The sequence below is a fragment of the Protobothrops mucrosquamatus genome, unplaced genomic scaffold (assembly GCF_001527695.2).
Source record: "Protobothrops mucrosquamatus isolate PMUCROS unplaced genomic scaffold, P.Mucros_1.0 scaffold2001, whole genome shotgun sequence".
Taxonomy (NCBI): Eukaryota; Metazoa; Chordata; class Lepidosauria; order Squamata; family Viperidae; genus Protobothrops; species Protobothrops mucrosquamatus.
In genome coordinates, this window is record NW_015388116.1 from 169,137 (window position 1) to 191,574 (window position 22,438).

The 22,438-nt window shown below is 42.4% G+C and overlaps 1 protein-coding gene across 1 annotated transcript; it reads right to left on the reverse strand.

Moving 5' to 3' along the window:
* Positions 1-11,539: 11,539 nt before the first annotated feature.
* Positions 11,540-22,431, reverse strand: DTHD1 (death domain containing 1; the record flags this gene model as incomplete). The annotated part of the gene is made up of 4 exons (XM_015823812.2): positions 11,540-11,930; positions 15,639-15,696; positions 18,310-18,551; positions 22,338-22,431. Coding segments are annotated over 4 exons (699 nt in total), but the record flags the coding sequence as incomplete, so codon positions are not given.
* Positions 22,432-22,438: the final 7 nt, after the last annotated feature.

Here is a 22,438-nt window from a genome sequence, read left to right on the forward strand (position 1 = left end):
GCACAGATGCAAAATTACGTATGTTTGCAGGTTGTCATTCTCTTTTACCAAGATGGAAAATCACTCTGATGCTATTGTGCAGGCGGCTGACATGGGGACTTAGAGAAACATGTCGAGGTACGCAGAATAACGGAAGGAGAGAAATGTTGTTATGAATACTGTTTTGAGTTGCCTAATCATGACCTACTTCTGTTGTGAAACTCTCAGGGATGGATTGGGGAGAGGTGGAAAGGTGTAACTTTCATGTTCAAATGTGAGTGAATTGTAATCACAACTCCGAGACCAATTCTCATTGATAAACTGCCTTAGGCTGCTGGTAATGGTAGTTCCGTCATACAATCAATTTTCCTTGGGTTAGAGGTAGAGCATAATGGTTGAATGTAGACGGTCCTAATTTCTGTCTAAGGCTTTCCCAGTTAACGGAATAGGAAAAAGCAGCACTCAGAAAGTATTAAGAAATTAGTTTTATTATAATAATTATAAAAAATATTATTTAATAATTATTAAACAATTATTATTATTTCCCTAATGCCTTGGAACAGTGATGGCGAACCTTTCAGAGACTGAGTGCCCAAAAACCGCCTTGCCCTTGCCCTGCCCCCATGTCTCCTGCCCGCAGGGCCTCCCACCACCTCCACAGCCTGCCACAGCAGATCGCCAGGTGGCCCAGCAATGTCATGGCAGCCACGCCCTCTGTCTGCACCCCGCAGCATCATCTGTATGCAATGGGGCACGGGGGTGGAGTCTTGTCCCCGCTGCCCAGCTGCCATGTCCTTGGCTGTGCTGCTCTGCGCAGGCTGCGCCTGGGGCGACTCTCCTCCAGGAGGGCTGCTGGTGAGGAGGGGGCCATGGGGGGGGGCTGAGGCAACGGCATGCGTGCCCACAGAGAGGGTTCTGAGTGCCGCCTCTGGCACCCATGCCATAGGTTAGCCACCACTGCCTTGGAACATCAAAAGGCTAATGTGATATGACACAGTATTATCATATGCCAAATATTACTCTATTTCCAATTTAGTGACAGATTGACCATTAGATGCTTTCAGATCATCCTTGAGAGAAAGAGAGAGAGAGATTGTCTCAGTCAGGAGGAGGCGTCAAGTGGGGAATCAGTCTGGAATCATTATGTATACACAAGAGGGAAAGGCTCAACCCTACTCCCCTTGAATGCCATTGAACCTTATCTAGTCTGTCCAAGAGACAAACTGCTAGTCTGGGAAGATTCCTGTGAAATAGGCATTAAGCAATAAAGTAGCTGGTTTACACTCTACACATTGTTGTTGTTAGTTGCGAAGTCGTGTCCGACCCATGGACAACGTTCCTCCAGGCCTTCCTGTCCTCTAACATCTTCTGGAGTCCATTTAAGCTCACGCCTCCTGCTTCAGTGACTCCATCCAGCCACCTCACTCTCTGTCGTCCCCTTCTTCTATTGCCCTCCATCTTTCCCAGCATTAGGCTCTTCTCCAGTGAGTCCTTCCTTCTCATTAGGTGGCCAAAGTACTTGAGTTTCAACTTCAGGATCTGGCCTTCTAAAGAGCAGTCGGGGTTGATCTCCTCTAGGACTGACCGGTTGGATCGCCTTGCAGTCCAGGGGACTCGCAGGAGTCTTCTCCAGCACCAGAGTTCAAAGGCCTCAGTTCTTTGGCACTCAGCTTTTACTCTACACATATGGGTTAAGAATTAGGGTTTGATGGTGTGAGGGATGACCAGGCTGAGCCCAGCAGTGGGGTCAAATATGTCATCAGTTTAAAAAGTTTCATTAAGAATCACAGATATACATAAAAAAAGAAAATTCACGAAGACTAAACTTCGTTTAGCAACGTTATTCCTAGGAAGTGTTTATGAAGCTACATTGCTTTAGAAAACTTGTCTTCCAGTAACCAAAAGACAATTTTCCATCTCAAGTATTTTTAGGCCTGCTCCTCTCATTTCATTTATTTTCATTAGACACAAACGTGTATTATTTTAGCATAAATCTTCTGTCAAGAGAAGAAGCTTGTCCCTGTCAGACGAATAGAATTTTCTACGGTGTTATCAAGTTTTCATTTCAAGATGGATAGAAGTCCACCAAGTCCTTTTCTTAAGTGATATCGGGATTTTATGCAAGCTTTACGAAAGCAGAGGCACAAATCCAGTTTAAGCAATTTAATATTCCGGCTACAAGCTAGCTTTCCCAGATTGGAAGAAAATACGAACATAGCTTTCCATTAATATTATCCATTTCCCCATTTCTCTTCTAGACGGGTTCTTTTAATTAACTTACCACTTTCGAAAATGCATTATTTCAAGGAAGGAAGACAGATAACTTTCTGCCATGAATGCCTACTTATTTTTTTTTTTTTAAGAACTGCCAACAAAGCAGAAAACGACTGGCAGCAAATTTCTGCTGATTTTGGAACTGGATGGGGATTTGAACCCTGGTTCATTCAGACTCAAATCAAACCTCCTTGAAATATCTAACACAGGGCTTTTCAACCTTTTCACCCATTGTACCACTATTAGGATATGGCAGTATCCGAGTACCACCAGTCACCTAGCAAGGTGTCAAAAACTTGATGACCCCCCTCAAAAAAGGAAAAAAAGTGATGAAGTACAGGTAGTCCTCGACTTATAACAGTTCGCTTAGTGACTATTCGAACTTACAATGGCACTGAAAAAAGTTCCCCCCAAGCCACAGCCGAGCAAGATACCTGCCTGCCCACCCGGCGGCGCTCTTCCTCCTGTCTGAGGTTTTCATTGTTGTGAGCATTTCTGTTGAGGATTGGCAGCTGTGATGGGGTGGAGGGTGTTTGGTTTTTATTCCCCCCGTCTGCTGGGTGGTTGCAGCAGGTTTTGGTCACTTCACATGACCCTGGGACACTGTGACCGTCATAAATATGAATCAGTTGCCACGCATCTGAATGTAAATCACAAGACCCTGGAGATGCTGCAACATTCCAGGTGATTGGCGCTTCTTCTGGGCTCAGCAGAAGCGCCAGGATCAGCACTGAGCTCCAGCTGGATCCTGGCACTGATCCTGGCGCTTCCACTGAGCCCTGACAGTCCCAAAGAAGTGCCAATCAGCTGGAAAGAGGCACTGATCCTGGCGCTTCCGCTGAGCCCTGAAGCTCCAGCCATCTTCGCTCAGGCTTGTGCGGTGCTGCCACTGGTTCACCTCATTCCTCTCCCCCGCTACCACTTTTCTAGGATGGTCGCGTACCACCTGCCAGGTGCCAATGTATCACAGGTGGTACCCATACCACTGGTTGAAAAGCCCTGATCTAACATATAGGTAGTCCTTGACTTACAACAGTTCATTTAGTGACCATTGGAAGTTACAACAGCACTGGAAAACATGACTTATGACCGTTTTTCACCCTTACGTCTATTGCAGCATCCCCCCATGATCATGTGATCCAAATTCAGACCCTTGGCAACTGACTCATATTTATGATGGTCGCAGTGTCCCCTTTTGCAACCTTATGAGAAGCAAAGTCTAATTTTGGAGTAGAGTGGCATTCTGATCTCAATAATTAAATTACACCAAGAGAAATGATAGGAAGGAAGGGTTACAGTTTGTAGATCCTGACTCTTTGGATCAGGCAAAATAGAAAGGACGCCCACCTTTTTTATACCCAAATTATAATTATCCCAAGAATGGAGGATGTCCATTATTTTGAGAGCTTGAGCTTGGTGAAGGGAGGCAGGGAGGAATCCAATGTCTTGGATCTCATCTATTCTTTATGAAAGCAGTAATGAAAGTCAGAAGTGAAATAACAAAGTGATACAAGTGTATAAAGCGAAGAAAATGCTTAGTTCTCCCAGAGAGGGTAGGAGCCAAATTGGATGGCTACTCCTTGTCGTTTTCTACAAAGTCGGTGTCTTTCTGTCAAGGCAATAAAACAGATTTCCTCAACACCAGCCGATTTTGAAAAGAAACAAGAAAAGCACTCCCTGTACACCGAGAGAAACATTCAGAAATAACAAAGCTGTTCTATCAAACAGAACAAAAAAAAAAGGGACCTTCAGGATAGATTCCAACTGCGTGAAAAATAAACAAACAATTGTGACAACAGATCATCCTGGACAGATGGAAGACTACTGTGGAAAGCAATGAAGCATAGGTAAAAATAGAATTATTCGGTTCTACACATGGCTTAGCATTCTATTATTCTTTGATATTGATCAAAGTACCATGGTAACTGACTGAGTATAGAAGGATTGAAGAATATAGAGATTTGGTCAAGACCTTAGCTGGTCTCAGATTTTATTGATTTATGTCAAACATTTATATAGCTACCCATCTTATACTGAACTCTGGGGAAGGGGGGCTGGCAGACAGATCCAGTCTTCTCAAAACAGTAATCCTCCAGATGTGTTGGGACAATAAATCCCATAATTTTTGGCCTTTTGACCAGGTCCAGTTGCCCTACTTCAGTCACATTATTTTAGAAGTTAAGCTGACCCAGAATGATGAGATAGGCAGCTACAGAAATTGATTGATTGATTGATTGATTGATTGATTGATTGAATGAATGAATGAATGAATGAATGAATAAAGCGAAGACCTAGCTCACTGGAAAAGGCTTCAATTCAGGGAAAGATGGAAGGAAAGAGAAGAGGATGACTAAGACAATGAGTGTACCATTGGAAGATCTGAAAGACCAGGTTAGGGATAGACTATTAATGCTGGGAAAGATGGAGGGCAATAGAAGAAGGGGACGACAGAGAATGAGGTGGCTGGATGGAGTCACTGAAGCAGGAGGCGTGAGCTTAAATGGACTCCAGAAGATGGTAGAGAACAGGAAGGCCTGGAGGAATGTTGTCCATGGGGTTGCGATGGGTCGGACACGACTTCGCAATTAACAACAACATTATGGAGAAAATTGAATTGTGTGGTAGCTAGTAGCTGGAAACAACTTCATGGCACTGATTCAATCAATCAATCTTTTGGCCATGCTAAATAATAAAATACAACACAATTGTAAAAGACAACACCAAGGTTTTCAAATATGTTGTAGGGTAGCTCAAGCAATCGATCTCACTGGCTTACTGTGAAGTTAAAATATGAAATGTCTATGAAGACAAGGGGTCCTTGGTGCTCTCTGAACTTGGTGGTTTCCTTGCAGATGTTTCATTATCCAAACTAGGTAACATCGTCCGTGCTGATGATGTTACCTAGTTGGGTAATGAAACATCTGCAAGGAAATCACCAAGCTCAGAGAGCACCAAGGACCCCTTGTTTCAATCCTAAACCACAAATACGTTTCAAGTAGAGCTTAGTCCTAAAACCTTGTGTTCATTGCTACATGGATCAAGACATTTCATCCCCAAGTGTTCTGCAGTGCTACACGGTTGGCGGGAAAACTGTGTTGAATCGAATCCCTTATCTTCACGCATGAGATTAATTTAGCCTCAGTTTCAATACATACGACTCCCTTTGCTTCAGAGCAGCCATCCAGAGACTGCCTTTCAAAGCAGTTCCAATTCGCTTCCCACGCGTGATGATGTTTCCAATTTGAATTTCAACTTTTGAGAATTGCTGCAAAATTCCCCAAGTAAGGACTTTAGAATTGTTGCTTTTCAGATAATTTGCATTGATCATCAGATCCTAAACATTTGCATGCTAATCTCCCTAGCCATTCCAAAGTTAAATCAACATTGATCTTCCATAAAAACGCAGACTTTAATCAATCATAACAGCAACCCTGTAGTAAATGACAGGTCCACAATAGAGGCATAATGTTACATTACACATTCCACTGATGTGAGACAAATGAATGCACTTACAAGCATCCGTTTTTGTCAACTCTGATTTAAAGGAATTCGTCATATTGTATGGTCAGTTCTTAATTCAAATTCTGCTCAGTTTTACCATAACATGTCAATTTCAAATCTTCCTGGGATTAGTCATAGTAAATTAAATTGGCAGTGTCATCTAATGCAGTCAGAGAAACAGCCCAATTGCTGTCCACACAGCTGCATTTTGCAGCCTTCCAGACTTATCTCTTTGGAAACCATAAATCAAATTAACCAGTGCATTTTTCAGGCCCAAATTAACTCTGCCCTTTCTCAAAGCAATTTAGATAACGTGATCTAACTGTTAGTACCACTTCCTTACCACATATTTCTTTGCAATGTTCATAAGATTTTTTCTGGATGGCTGGGAGAAGATATGAACAGCTAGGAAACATGCCAAATAAAGGTTTGTGAGTGTGAAGGACCTGAAAGGTTAACAAGTGACATTAATCTAACATCTTGTTCCCAGTGATGGAGAACGGACAAAATCCACTAACAGTACAAAGGTATTAACTCTTCCCCATCAGACCAACATCTGGAATTTAGAGATAGAACGGCTGAAAATATGAAGCATCAGATGCAGAAAATAGACGGTAAGACACGGTTGAATAAAAATAAAGGAATAGTAAGGAATAACAAGCTAGGAAAGAGTTGTGGTATTCAGCTGCATTCATAGAGTATTGTGACCATGTCTTCCATATATAGAGTGATCACATCTTCCAGTACAAGATTCCCAGGAAAGGGTGAGAGGGGGAAGGATCCCTGCAGGGAACCCTGGGATCTCTTTGGATCAGATGGCATCTGGGCTTGGGTCAATACTGGTGGACTTTATGATGCAATTTGAATAATGCCAAAATTACAAGGCTAGATTCAATAACTTGGGCCAACATCTGGTAAAACAATTCAGAGAAGCTGGGGGTAGAATAGCATATTCCAGTTTTTTTTAATAGCCCCAAGTCTCCCTCCCCCAAGCAGAAACCAGCTCTGTAGAAATGCAGATGTAATAATCCATTCAGGAAGGCTGGAGGCCCCCAGCTAGAAGATTAAGAAGACAAAGACACCTAAAATCTACATACCCCACCCAAACTCTAAGACAGGACATAATAGGATTAACCCACAGATACCAAAGGGCACACTCAGACTCAGGTCAAAGTACATGGTACAGGAAATACAAAGCCTCAAACAGGAACAGGAAACAACTCCAAACATAAGGCTCCAGAGGGTATAAAAACCCGCTCTCTACATGTGCTCGCTCTCTTTTCTTCCAGAGCCATCTTCTGGCTCTCCTCTTCAATAAACTGCAACCTTCTTTCTAAAGCAGTCACCATGTTGTTTATTCCCGGCTTGGACTGAACCCTGATGAAGATTTTTCCTTCAACATGTGAAAAACGATCATAAGTCACTTTTTTCAGAGCTGTTGTAAATTTGAACGGTCACTAAATGAGTTGAAAGTCAACGGCTACCTATATTAAGTGTAGAGAGGCTGCACAGTTCTTCATACAGTTCCTAGGGGTGAAATTTGATAAATAGACAAGCCCTTTCAAATCTGAAATTAAAAATGCTTCAGTTCTCTTACACGATAAAGAAATATTCAACTTTTTAAAAAATGTGTGAAGGATAACCAAACGGATTTTAAAGACGTTTTTTTCTCTTTTAAAATGAAGTCTCATCATTATATTTGTTACTTAAAGAAGCACTGTATTTTTATTTTTTTTTAAAAAAAACCAGACACTGAGGCCATCTGGTGGTTTAAGGTCACATTTTAAATTTATCCTTGTAGTATATCCCCACGATTGCGATAGATCTAACCCAGATCTGTCATTTTTACAATCCATCATTTCGGAGAATTTTCTGGAAAGAGGCTGGAAGCTTATTTTGTGCCCCTTCATTATTTAAGAATAGTTCCAGGGCTGGGTCTGTTTTGACAAATGAATGTTTTTACATTTCAGAAGCTTTTTGCTCAGTTGGCATCCAAGTCATGGGATTGGGAACGCAATGCGGTGGATGATGGGTTCCAAAGAGCGAACAGTGACTAAAGCAGAAGGATTTGGGTATCCGGGGTTTCCAAAGAAAAAAAACATAGGAAAATTCTCAAAGACCTCTCTACAGATGCCATGCAAACATGGTTACATTTTCCAAATTCTGGAAAAAGGTAATCTGTAATAAAGTACGCAAAACATTGGCATGGCGTGTTGATGAATTGCTTTCAGCATCCATTTCTGAAGGTGCATGGAGAATCCTGGTAAAAACATTGATTGTGATTAGGAACTTAAATCTTTGCAACAAATCTATATCTATTTTAGTACTACTTTATAGTGCACTGATAAGACCACACCTGGAATATTGCAATCCAGTTTTGGTCACTGCGATACAAAAAAGATATTGAGATTTTGGAAAGAGTGCAGAGAAGAGCAGCAAAGATGATTAGCGGTCTGGAGGCTGAAGAAAGGGGAAAATGTAGTGAAATTACAGTATTTCCTTTCCACTTAACCTCTATTTCCTTCCTATTCAAAATTTCATTGTTGGAAGGCTTAAAAGAACAGGTTAAAGATAGATCATCCTTGAGAAAATCTATCCGTATGGTTGAGAGGAGTTCAAAATGACTTGATGACACATAATCAATCAATCCACCTACCAATCAATCAAAATCTTGACTCCAGGGATCACAGGCACCAGAAGACAACAGTACAGAACACAATAGTTACATAGGTTTATTGAATCAAAGATTGAATGAAGCTGTCCCTTTAATACATACCGCAATTCTACAACATCTAATTACAGTGATCCACACAATTTTCCCAACCAATGGAAACAGAGAAGTTATCCCTATCAGAGTATTACTTAAAATTGTCCTCCACGGTAACTCTTTCATTCCAGAAAAAATGATAGCCAGGGAAGGAACAGGCACAAAGCAGCAGATCACAAATTGCAAGCTGTAGAATAGACAAGCTTGTACACGCTGTGTTTACATCTGTATACATTTCACATACTTTCCTGTAGGAGAAGGAGAGGAAGAGCTTGGGGGCAGAGTCAAGAGAGGAATCAGCCTAGAATCGCTACATTCCCACAAGTGATTCTTAGTCCAACCCCTCTTGAATTCAGTTAGTTCTTATCTAGCACCAGTTTAGTGCTGACCATTAGTTGACTGGAGTCTTGTGTAGAGGCATGAGCAATAAATCATCTTAACTGGAGTGTAATGTGTGGTCCTGATTCTTTGCACCTGACATTTTCCCAGTTTACATACCTCCTCTTTGTTTCCATTTTATAATCTAAATGTGCTGGACTCTGATCTCTTGACTTTAATTAATCTTGTCATGGATCATTGTTACAATTTAGAAGGCGGAGAGAAGCTAGTTTCATTCTTGAGCAGATTTTGATGTTTTATTTATTTATTTATTTATTGGACATGTCCTGCCTGTCTCATCCTTTTATTCTTTTATCCATTAGTTATAGGCCAACTTTCTCTTCTTTATTGTTTTATTCCATCTTAGCATGCTTGCACACATCCCTGTGTTGAGACGGCCTACATCAGGGGTGTCAAACTGCTGGCCTATGGGCCGGATGCATCATTAAAAAAAAAACCCCACGCCTACCCCTTTGCCAGCAATGGAAAAAAAAAAGTTGCGATATGTCATGACACGTCACATGACGTTGCGAGTTTGACACCCCTGGCCTGCATCCTTCATTAGATTAGTATTTATCATACAAATACATTTGTATTGTTTGATTGCTTTTTAACTTTGTAGCCCACCCAGAGTCGCCTCATTGTGGTGAGAAGGGTGACACATAAATTTAAGAAATGAATAAAATAAATAATTCATTGAGTTTGTTATTTATTGTGATCACCAGAAAAGTCACATCTGCAATGCAACTTTGCATTCTAATGGGACACGGAGTCTGCCGGGTTGACTAGTTCTAGATTTCTGTGTCAGCCAAGAAACCCTTCCACCATGGATCTATTTGAAGTTATTACATAATGCAGGAAAGAAGATTGTGTTTATAAAAAGAAAGCTAAGGCTTCATTGTTAATGGCTCAGAGAAATATCATTTATCCTCATATGAAAAAAAGAAAAAATGATGACTGCTCTTTGAAGGAACGTATGCTCCAGAATGTTTTTGTTCATAAGGGAGTTATAACTGACATAATATTTTGGACTCGGTAAGTCCTTTGACATCTTTATGTATTTATTTAAATACATCTCCCCCCCCCTCCTCTAACTCCATGGCCTTAGAGGAAAAGTTCAACACATTTTCTAAATCAAGATGTCAAGACTCAGACCAAGCAAGCACCCTCAAGACGATCCAAACTCTTGATGCAAAACTTTATTGAGTACATCATTTCAGCACGTATGAAAGCAAAACCAGCTCTGGGCAGCCCCAACCCCTATAACAGTGGTGGCGAACCTATGGCATGCATGCCAGAGGGGGCACTCAGAGCCCTCTCTATGGGCACGTGCGCCTTGCTCTTTGGCTAGAAAAAGCCATTTCTCAAGCCCCTTCCTAGCCAAAACAAGCCTCCGGAGCAAGCGCGCTGTTTTCAGCTTTGAATTATATCAAAACTGACACCAGAAACAGACTAACAGATGACCTGAGTGCTGCATGTGTTGCTCTCAAACTTACAAAGTATAAGCCAAGGTTAGACAAATTATCAGCATGCATACAACAGCAAAAATCACATTAATTGTTCAAAAGCATGCCAAATGAAAACTTTTACCTTTCAGTAAAAAGTTGTTTGTATCATTGAAAGCTTTGTTATGGTGCTTTTCTTTTAAGACAAAAGATGTTAAGTAAGGTATGAGTTGTTTTTTCTAAACTAAAACCTCAGCATTCAGGTTAAATTGCCATGTTGGCACATTGCGATAAATAAGTGGGTTTTGGGTTGCAGTTTGGGCGCTCGGTCTCTCAAAGGTTCGCCATCACTGCCATATAATAAAAACATAGAATTCTCCCTCCTCCCTCTTGGTTAGGTCACGTTGCCCAATCAAGTAGAAAAATATTGTTATGAGAAAGTGTCTCTGGGTCTAGCCAGACACCTGGTGTAATGTCCTTGAGTCTCATGGTCTGGCTTCTTAATCTTTGAAGACTGCATTCCAATCCCTTCCCCTCCCCCCGAGTTCATTGGCAAGCTGAGAAGCAGAATTTGTCGCACCAGCAGAACCCTGCTTCGAAACTTGACACAAGGATGGGACAATGGACTTAGTGACATGTGCTTAACCAAGTCCAGGAAACACCGTCTTCCATAAGTCCATGCTAGGTAAATAACTTCGGCAAGAAGACAACTGATTCTCCATCCTTTGTCAAAAGGCAGAGGAAAAACACTTGAAGATGCTCTCTCGGGGAGACATGGAGATGACCTAGGAAGACCTGACAAAGAGATGACACCTAGGGAAACATCAGATAAGAGAGAGCAGAGCCCACAGCTGCCTAATGGGTGGAACAAGAGGGCCAAGTGGGATCTACTCTATGTTCTCAGGTTGTAAAAGTAACAACAGGGGAACTGTACTTTCAGACCTGCGAGACTGATGTCAGCCCTACCAGGTAGATCAGACAGGAAACACAACCCAATAAGCTAATTCTACTTTGAGGGTGAAGGTTCCTTCTCTGAGCTTGTGGGTTGGAGAACACACCTTCACCCTCATCCTACAGCTGAGCTACAGATATTCGCCACTAATTCTACTTTATCACAAAGCTACCCTAACAGAATCTCCACAAGCCGATTAACCTTTGGAAAAGAGCTTCCATTTAACTTGTCCCTCCACTCCCAAATCCACTTAGGAAGAACGTTCAAGATAACCTTCTTCTTTTGGAGAACATGACCTTTTACTTCAATCCAGCCCCACAACGGCACCCCTAACGGTGAATTTTCTTCATGACGCTTTGGTTTGTCCACTTGAATTGGAGATGTTGAGCCAGATCATTCCGGCCAATTTTGCCGAGGTAGCGAGAGAGAAGCTTGAGCTTGTCGGCAGACCTTGGAAGGCTCCGTCTCCAGAAGCACAGAAGCTCGTAGATCTGCTCGGTCAGATTCTCAGGACACTTGAGTTTAATAAACTGAAGAGTGCTTCGGTGGAGAGGCAGGTATTGCGCAAGAGAATTGGCGTTCTCCTCTGACAGCTCTTCCGAAAGCCAGTAGAGCAGGTTGTCCCACATGACCTCTGCTGGTCAAAATATTTATAAAGAGATGGAATTGCATGCAATTAAAAAAAAAGCACTGAACACCAAGGGGCACGTGACATGGATTTTGTCATATTGTCATATGTCCATGGAGATTCTCAGTCATCCAGGTCATGGTTTGTCCCAAAGGTGCTTTTTCAGGACTTCCTTGTTTTTCTTTGAAGATGTTTTACTTCTCATCCAAGAAGCTTCTTCAGCTCTGACTGGATGGTGGAGAATGGAAGGATTTATATCCCTATATTCAGTTTGAGATTCAGATAACACAGGCTCATCCCCAACCGCCTATGCCTGTCTTCAACAGTGAAGGAACACAGGCCAGAAAACATCCTGCAGCCAAGGAGGCTTCACACCCATTTGCACCACTCAGGTGACCCTGAGCACACAGGTAAACCTCCAGGTGGCCTCAACAACTCTCTAAAAGAAGGCAAATGACCAGCAGTCTGCAAGGAGTATAAATCCTTCCATTCCCCACCATCCAGTCAGAGCTGAAGAAGCGTCTTGGATGAGAAGCGAAACGTCTTCAAAGCAAAAACAAGAAAGTCAAGTTGCCTCTTGAAAAAAAAGCACCTTTGGATCATCTTGTCATACTTGTTAACTAGCATAGTCACTTTGTATTTTAATTTGATCTATTGTTCTCTCTTTTAAAATGGCGATAAGGGCTTAACAAACCATTATGAACTGGAACACAGGAAAGCTTTTTATCTTGTTGCTGTAAGGATTGATCGATGGCTTCTAACATTTCTAAACTGGGAAGAGAATTTATAGGAAGGTATGTCTGCACTGATGTTTCCTGATAAGAGAATTGCTTGCTAGCACTAATTGGCTAATTTGGGTTTGTCTCGTGAACTCCAAACAACCTTTTTCCTTGTTAACATCTCAACATTTACATCCCTTCTGTCATCACGGTTCGTTTTAATGTGAACATGTCTGGTATTACGGGATGCAAATATGTCACATGTTTGACCACGTGATTTCCTACGCAAAGGGGAAGTTACTTTTGCCCTGTCCGATCACCTTTTCTCTTCCGTTCTCTTCGAGGTCTTAGCTATAAATGGAAATTAAGCTAAACAGCTGGTTCCCCTCTTTGAATGAGAGGAATCCCTTTTATCAGAATATTCTGAATAAATTGTACTAAATGATCTTCCTATCTAGGTAGGTCTGTCTCACTGGAAAATATGCATGCTGAGGCACGAGTCTTAGAGCCATATTTGACCTTCAACACATGTCAGGAAATGACTTGCATTTTAAAGAACCTGGAATACGATCAGACTTGAAGGAAGGAAAGGTTAATTCATATATTTTTTGGGGGAAAAAGAAGTCAGCAAGGGTAGAGATTCAAACCACTAACAAAGTTCCCTTGGACTAGAAGACCTCCAAGGTCCCTTCCAGTTCTGTTCTGATTGATTGATTGATTGATTGAATAATTGCATCAGAATCTGCTCCACAATGTGGGCAAGGATTTAAGCATGAGTTGGAAGGAGCCGTTTAAGTGAACAAGTTCAACTCCCGCTTGTTGCAGGAGTCCATATGTTCAACTTCTGCTTACCCTATCCTGGATGGACAACCCAACATCCTTGTGGGTGATTGGTTCGATGATCATGCTGCTATTACATTTAGAAAAAAAAATTCTCTACTTTAACTTAAGATTGTTATTGTCAAGTGCCGGGGAAATCAGGAGATTGAGGCAGTTCAAATGAGTATAAGGAATCTGACCAACTAACGGTCAAGGGACATGAGCGGGAGATAAGAAAGGCATTTAAGGTGGGCTGTACTTAGATCTCTTGCGGGCATGCAGGGATTTGTGACTTATGATGCATTTGACCCCTCCCTCGGGCTCAACGTCATCTCCTACAGTCAGTGGTGGGATTCAGCCGGTTCACATTGGTTCAGCAGAATCAGTAGGTAAATTTTGCTGCATTCAGAGAACTGGATGGCTTCCAGAAGTCCAGTCTAAGCGTCAGAGGCTTGCAGGTCCACCGGAAGTGCGTGGATGCCACTTCCGGAAGTCCGTTCTAGGCCTTGAAGGCCTGGAGGAGGCCTCCCAGGCCTAGAACGGCCCCCCGAAAGTGTGTGGATGCCACTTCCGGAAGTCCATTCTAGGCCTTGGAGGCCCAGGCCTGCATCGAATAAGAGAACCGGTTGTTCAGGTATTTTAATTCCACCACTGCCTACAGTTATTCTTTGTCTTGCACTTTGGGACGTGGTTGCACTTGATGCTGGCAACCCTACAGCTTCTTGGAAAACATCCTTTAGATCATCTTTTCTCAGGTTTAAAAAGAACCAGTTCCTTTAGTCTCTTTCCCTTTCCCTACAGTCCTGATTCAAATCACTGCTGTAATTCCATGTGGCTATGGACTTAAGAAGAAACCAACATAATTGCAACTGAAATCTGAAAAAAGAAGAAGAGCTGACTACATCACAGGCAGTGGTGGGATTCAGCCAGTTCGCACCACTTTGGCAGAACCGGTAGCTAATTTTTTGTTACCCAGGCCCAGAGTGGACTTCCGGAAGCGGCATCCACACAGAGAACCAGTTGTTCACATATTTGAATCCCACCACTGATCATAGGTAAGTCTGCCCTGAAACTGGTCAAGGTCAGTCCGCAAAGTCCATCTGGAGACATACTCTGAGCAGCAGATCCCAGGGCTGCTAACATCAAGGCTGATGTCTTAATAGATTTACTTATTTATTTTTCATACTTAAGAACCACCCAACTCCCTTTGGGATTCAAGGCTGCCTAAAATAAAAGATAAAAGGCATAATATCTCAATAGTTGCTTTTGCTTCTTCTCCCTCTCCTGATCTTTGTGACATTTTATCTAATATAAAGTTCTGGAGAACTTGGAAGGGTGCGTACCTTTTGTGTTTATTAACACTGCCCAATCAGTCCTAATTTTCCTGATGGGTCCACTGGCTAGGCGTGCTGCTGAGTTCAGTGAAAGCATAAGATTTATTTACTTAACAATTTTATGTGAACATCCAACTCACTCAGGGAGACTCTGGAAGGCTAACAACATTAAAAATCCACCATATAACCCCCCCACCCCTAAATGAGCAGTCCTCAGTGCTCTCTGAGCTTGGTGGTTTTCTTGTAAACATTTCATTACCCAAACTAGCTAACATCATTGGTGCACTGATGATGTTGTCTAGTTTGGGGTCATGAAATGTCTGCAAGAAAACCACCAAGCTCAGAGAGCACCAAGGAGCCCACAGTCCTTTCCTCCTCCTCCTCCTCCTCCTCCTCCTCCTCCTCCTCCTCCTCCTCCCCTCCCCTCAAACCCATCTCCCTACTAGCACTGATGATGTTGTCTAGTTTGGGTCATGAAACGTCTGCAAAAAAACCACCAAGCCCAGAGAGCACCAAGGAACCCACAGTCCTTTCTTCCTCCTCCCCTCCTCCTCCTCCTCCTCCTCCTCCTCCCCCCCACAAACCCTTCTCCCTACTAACACTGATGATGTTGTCTAGTTTGGGTCACTAGAAATGCTGCTCATGAGATGGATGAGGTTACCTAGTTTGGGTCATGAAATGTCTCCAAGAAAACCACCAAGCTCAGAGAGCACCAAAGACCCCTCATGTCAACCCAGAGCTACAAATATTCTCTTTTATTGGAACTCCCCAAACCTTATGTTGTGAGGCTCTTAAATGTATAGGGTTGAGCCGGATGCCATTTGGGTGCTATCAAACCTCACCTGATATATCTGTTGAAATTCTCTTTGTGCTTTGAGGGCGGCTGATCAGTTTTTCCTTCTGTCAAGGTGGAAGATACGAACAGAAAAAGAAATATTACTGGGGTTAGGTTATTAAACAAAGCACAAAGAGTCCGTGGGAAGAATCCAGAGAAAGAAATATTTCGGGAAATATTAAAAAGGCAGAATATTATATTTCCCCAAAAGATCTTAAAGGCAGAAACAAACCCCCCCCCCCAAGTTCTCTCTGCCCCAGACAGGTCTGCAGAAATGCAGATGTGATAATCTTGTCAGAAAGATTGTCAGCGGGAGGTTGGACTAGAACAGGGCTTTTCAACCTTTTCACCCATTGTACCACTTTTAGGATATGGCAACATCCGAGTACCACCAGTCGCCTAGCAAGGTGTCAAAAACTTGATGACCAAAAAAAAAGAGGAAAAAAGTGATAAAGTACAGGTAGTCCTCGACTTACAACAGTTTGCTTAGTGACTGTTTGAAGTGACAATGGCACTGAAAAAAGTGCCCCCCAAGGCACAGCCGAGCAAGACACCTGCCTGCCCGCCCGATGGCGCTCTTCCTCCTATCCGAGGTTTTCATTGCTGTGAGCATTTCTGTTGAGGATTGGCAGCGGGGGTGGGATGGGGGGTGTTTGGTTTTTATTCCCCCCCCCCGTCTGCTGGGTGGTTGTAGCAGGTTTTGGTCATGCCACATGACCCTGGGACACTGTGACCATTATAAATATGAATCAGTTGCCAAGCATCTGAATGTAAATCACAAGACCCTGGAGATGCTGCAACATTCCAGCTGATCGGCGCTTCTTCTGGGCTCAGCAGAAGCACCAGGATCAGTGTTGCTTTCCAGCTGATTGGTGCTTCTTCAGGGCTCAGCAGAAGCACCAGGATCAGCGCTGAGCTCTAGCTGGAGCCTGGCGCTGATCCTGGTGCTTCCACTGAGCCCTGACAGCCCCGAAGAAGTGCCGATCAGCTGGAAAGCGGCACTGATCCTGGCGCTTCTGCTGAGCCCTGACAGTCCTGCAGCTCCAGCCATCTGTCGCTCAGCTTGTGCGGTGCTGCCACTGGTTCAGCTCATTCCCCTCTCCAGTACCACTTTTCTAGGATGGTTGCGTACCACCTGCCAGGTGCCAATGTACCACAGGTGGTACCCGTACCACTGGTTGAAAAGCCCTGGACTAGAAGACCTCCAGGATCCCTTCCAACTTGTTATTCTGGTGGTGCAGTGGTTAGAATGCAGCACTGCAGGCTACCTCTGCTGATTGCTGGATGTCGGCAGTTCGATTCTCGCTGGATCAAGGTTGACTCAGCCTTCCATCCTTCCCAGGTCGGTAAAAAGAGGACCCAGATTGTTGGGGAGCAAAATGCTGACATTGTAAACTGCTTAGAGAGGGCTGTAAAGTACTGCGAAGCGGTATATAAGTCTAAGCGCTATTGCTATTGCTATTCTCCTACCGGGATTACCAGCAAACCTGGCAGGGGACACCTAAGAGTTTGATTCTTCTTTAATCTACTACAGTTCTTTGCAACCTGTTGGAACTCTTCCAGGTTCTAGTCCAATCCATTAACATGATGGAAGAGAGACCCTGAGATCAGGGAGAAGCTGAGTACAAAGTGTGTTTGGATGGGGAGACTGGTAAGAAATAATAATGTAATAGATAAGACAATGAAAAATCCATTTTTTTCTGAGTCCTTTCATGAAGAACAAAAGGACCTTTTGGGATGCAACTAGCAAATATTGCTACAGACTATAGTATGGGGGGTACCTTGCTCAATAGTAGTAACTGTGAGAGGGACCTCGGAGTCCTAGTGGACAACCACTTAAATAGGAGCCAGCTGTGTGCTGCAGCTGCCAAAAAGGCCAACACAGTGCTGGGCTGCATTAACAGAGGGATAGAATCAAGATCACATGAAGTGTTAATACCACTTTACAATGCCTTGGTAAGGCCACACTTGGAATACTGCATCCAGTTTTGGTCACCACGATGTAAAAAAGATGCTGAGACTCTAGAAAGAGTACAGAGAAGAGCAACAAAGATGATTAGGGGACTGGAGGCTAAAACATATAAGGAACAGTTGTTGGAATTGGGTATGTCTAGCTTAATGAAGAGAAGGACGAGGGGGGACATGATAGCAGTGTTCCAATATCTCAGGGGCTGCCCCAAAGAAGACGGAGTCAAGCTATTCTCCAAGGCGCCTGAAGGCAGGACAAGAAGCAATGGATGGAAACTAATCAAGGAGAGAAGCAACCTAGAACTAAGGAGAAACTTCCTGACAATTAGAACAATTAACCAGTGGAACAACCTGCCTCCAGAAGCGGTGAATGCTCCAACACTGGAAGTTTTTATGAAGAGACTGGACAGCCATTTGTCTGAAATGGTGTAGGGTTCCTGCCTGAGCAGTGGGTTGGACTCGATGACCTCCAAGGTCCCTTCCAACTTTATTATTATTATTATTATTATTATTATTATTATTATTATTATTATTATTATTATTATTATTATTATTATTATTATTATTATTATTATTATTATTATTATTATAGATAAGGCAATGAAAAATCCATTTTTTAGTCCTTTCATGGGGAACAAAGGGACCTATTGGGATGCAACTAGCAAATATTGCTACAGATTATAACATCCTCATGTTATGAAACAGCTCACCTTCGGCAGAGTTAGTGCCAATTTGCACAGGAAGGAATCATGTTCATGGTCTTCTAGCAGAAGAGGGTCTACGTTGTTAAGGACAGTGTCTTTTGCCACTTTGTAAAATAAGGCGGTTCCTTTATAATGGGGTGAACTGTAGTTTCCAAATTCATCTACTTCCTTGATCCAAAGGGCGAGTCTCGGCTTCCTCTGAGCGTGAAAAGCAAGCCTGTAATTTTTTCCGTAGGTGTTCCCATCATCTGCACGGGTGCAACACAAATAATTAAGCTACGACTCGATTTTTTTTTTTTAAAGAAAAGAAACAAACAAAAATATCAAATGCTTTTAACTGATCGGCGGATTTAATTTTGCACAAACCTTCCTTCCTGCTTTGAATCTCCAAAGCAGACGGTTGATTTAGACTGGATTGTGAGATCGAAGCAGTCGCTTCCAACTCAGTGTAACAACTGAACTGGGTTTTTTTTATTATTATAAAGAATTCATAGAAAAGGTCTGCTCCCACACCCTCCAGATCGAATTGACCATCCAAACAGGATCAGCTAAATTCAGACACCTTAATTTGGAAAGATAGTGTAATTTAAGTGCACGATTTGGAAGCGAGCTTTGGCAATCTAAACCGTTATCATGGATCCAAACTGAGTTTGATTCAACGGGAGCATCCCTATTGTTTTTCATAAAACAGGTTTGTTTGCCTCTGTGGTGTAACATCAGTGCCTTTTCCTTGAGTAAACAATGAGTTATGAGTTATGATACATGAAGCTCCCTGGAGTATGGCTGAATTTCATTACCTCTGCAATTAAAACATTACACTGTCACATTTAACTGAAAACAAACGCTGGTTCTTAAGTCCCAAAGGTGCTTTTTCAAGAGACAAATGAAGTTTCCGTTTTTTCTTTGAAGATGTTTTGCTTCTCATCCAAGAAGCTTCTTCAGCTCTAGCTGGATGGTGGGGAATGGAAGGATTTATACTCCTTGCAGACAGCTGGTCATTTGCATCCTTTTAGTCATTGAGGCCTGTTGGAAGTTTATCTGTGTCTTCAGAGTCACCTCCAAGTGGCCTCAACGACTCTCTAAAAGAATGCAAATGACCAGCTGTCTGCAAGGAATATAAATCCTTCCATTCCCCACCATCCAGTCAGAGCTGAGGAAGCTTCTTAGATGAGAAGTGAAACATCTTCAAAGAAAAACAAGAAAGTCTAGTTGCCTCTTGAACAAATATCTTTGGGACAACCATGACCTGGATGACTGAGAATTTCCATAGACATCTTGTTCTTAAGGTCATCTCCAACCCACAATGTTCAGCCTGGGCTGTTGGGAAAAAAATAATCCTGCTCTGAGCAGTTCAACTCATGCAGGTAATCGTGGAGAGATCTAATCTAGAACTAAGGAGAAACTTCCTGACAGTTGGAACAATTAATCAGTGGAACAGCCTGCCTCCAGAAGTTGTGAATGCTCCAAAAACTGGAAGTTTTTAAGAAGAGGCTGGACAACCATTTGTCTGGAGTGGTATAAGGTTTCCCGCCTGAGCAAGGGGTTGGACTAGAAGACCTCCAAGGACCCTTCCAACTCTGTTATTCTATTCTATTCAACTAAAATGATTGGCTAAAACATACAATGAACCGATGTGGGAACTAGGTATGTCTAGTCCAACAAAGAAAAAGACAATGGGTGACAATATTTGAGGGATGACAGAGAAGAGGGGGTTGACTCATTCTCCAAAGCACCAATGGTAGGACAAGAAGTAACAGACGGAGTGAACCAACCTAGAACCAAGGACAAATTTCCAGACAGAACAATTAATCAGTGGAATGGAAGTTGCCTTCAGACGTTGTGGGTGCTCCATCACTGGAGGTTTTTTAAGAAGAGACTGGACAGTCACTTGTCTGAGATGGTATAGGGTCTCCTGCTCATGCACTTTCAAGGTCTCTTCCTACTCTGTTATTCTATTCCAGTGGTGGCGAACCTATGGCACGGGTGCCAGAGGCGGCACTCAGAGCCCTCTCTGTGGGCACGCGCGCCATCGCACCAGTCCTAGGCCTTCAGCTGGGTTTTATAAAACCTTTTCACTTTAGGCCTCCGCCGCCATGTGCAAAAAAAAAAAAAAAGGTTCAATCAGTCAATTTCAACTTCTCGCGGGGAAAAAAAGATCTTGCAAAGTTGGAATTGATTGATTGAACTTTTTAGTCCCACCCAGTCTGCCGTTCCATCGCAGCCACGCCCACCCAATTGGCCACACCCAGCCAATGGGCCACACCCACCCGGCACCCGACGATGCATAAGTGGGTTTTGGGTTGCAGTTTGGGCACTCGGTCTCTAACAGGTTCGCCATCACTGTTCTATTCTGTTCTAGTTGATATTAAACATAATAATGGGATAGATTGTCTCCTGAGGCAACAATTTCTACTTCCTGTGCTTATTACTGACCAGCTCTCAAAATGGAGCATTATTTTATCCCTGTGTTCTGAGGGGCAGTGCAGACGTACACCTACCATCTAGGTAATCAGCACAGGCAACCTGCTGATCAACTTGAAGGTGTAAATAACTCCTTTCAATAGTATTCGGTGGGCAAAGACTTTCAAGCTTGCATCAAAGCTACCTCCTTTTTTGGGAATCTAGATCTTGGGCTAAAAGCGGTATCTTGTCAAGCCAATGGACCCCCCACCCCCCTCAAAAAAAGGCAGGAGAAAGATTATTATTCCAATATCATCTTTCGACATGTGGCGCAAACAGATAAGCCGAAAATAATGCAGCCAGGCTGTGAGGAAGAGAGTGGCTAGGCCTCTCTCCAAAGAGATGTCATTTTCTGATGAATGCAGTTTATCTAGCACCAGCCCTGTTCACCCATCAGATAGATGGCAGAGCTGGCGTTTTTGTTACAGGCTGATTAAATTGTGTGTTGGCAACGACTGGACCGTGTTTTGAGGGTGGCTTGCGTGAATTTGATTTGTCTTTGATTCTTTCTCATTGTCGGCATCCTTCATTGTCGTCTCCCTCCCTTTCATGTTGAAAAAAAAGGGGGTTATAAATCCAATTAGAACAAATCAAAATATAAAACAAAGATATGGGGGTGGGTGGGTGGGTGGGGTAAGGGATTGTCTCGTTGGCCTGTTCTTCAAGGTTCTTGGGTTCACTGACAGTGGACTTCCTCTGTCTTTCAAAACTGTGGAACTTTTGGGTCCGGCCCTAGAGATTTAAATCAGAACCAGCAGGATGTGTGTATTTATGTTTATTCTGTTTATTGTGTTCATTCTGAAGCCTCAGTGGTGAAGTGGTAAGAAACAAGAAAGTGGAAGACTGAACTGAACGGTGTACTCATTTTTCAAACAAATGCCTCACATATATATTTAGGAAGCACAGAAACATCCAACCTGCATATTTTTGGAGGAGAGATACTGTGACGATTCGTTCCTGCCAGTGCAAACTGCATGTCTGAACGGGACTTTAGGGCTAGAACTGATTAAGATCCTAAAAATATCAGGAGCCGTCAATCATAAAACCCATAAACCCATTGAATTCACAAAACAACGGAGCACTTATTATAAAAAACGACTGAAGAAGCAGCTAATATGGAAGTTGGTCTGTGACAATAAAAGATAGTTTATTAGTAAATGATGATACTAGGATGAGAAATAGAATATATTTGTGAAATAAAGTAAGAATATAATTAACTGAATAATATCTGTATTTTAGATACGATAAGTATTATGTAATGAAATTAGGAAAATTTGGGTTACCCGAAGTCTAAATATTATGGATACTAAAGGCTAAATTGGAATGTGGTAATTGAAATTAGGTAAAACTTAAAAACAGGACTTGGATATGTATAAGTAAAATTATATTGACAAATGTATTGATTGATTGAGCTATAATTAGAAATGTATTAACTCGAATGTGATATAATAATTAAGGGAAATAGAGAGGGAACTTTTAATGATGTATATATATTATTTTTGAAAGTCTCATTTGTAAAGTCCAAACAGCATGACCGATAGCTTCCAACATTGTTGGAATTAAAATTGATTTACCTGAAGCAAAAATATTTCCACTGAATCTAAAGTACACCTGCTCTCCTTCTCTCATTTTAAATGGCTTTGAAGGTTCTGGAGGGCCACAATATCCCTCCTCA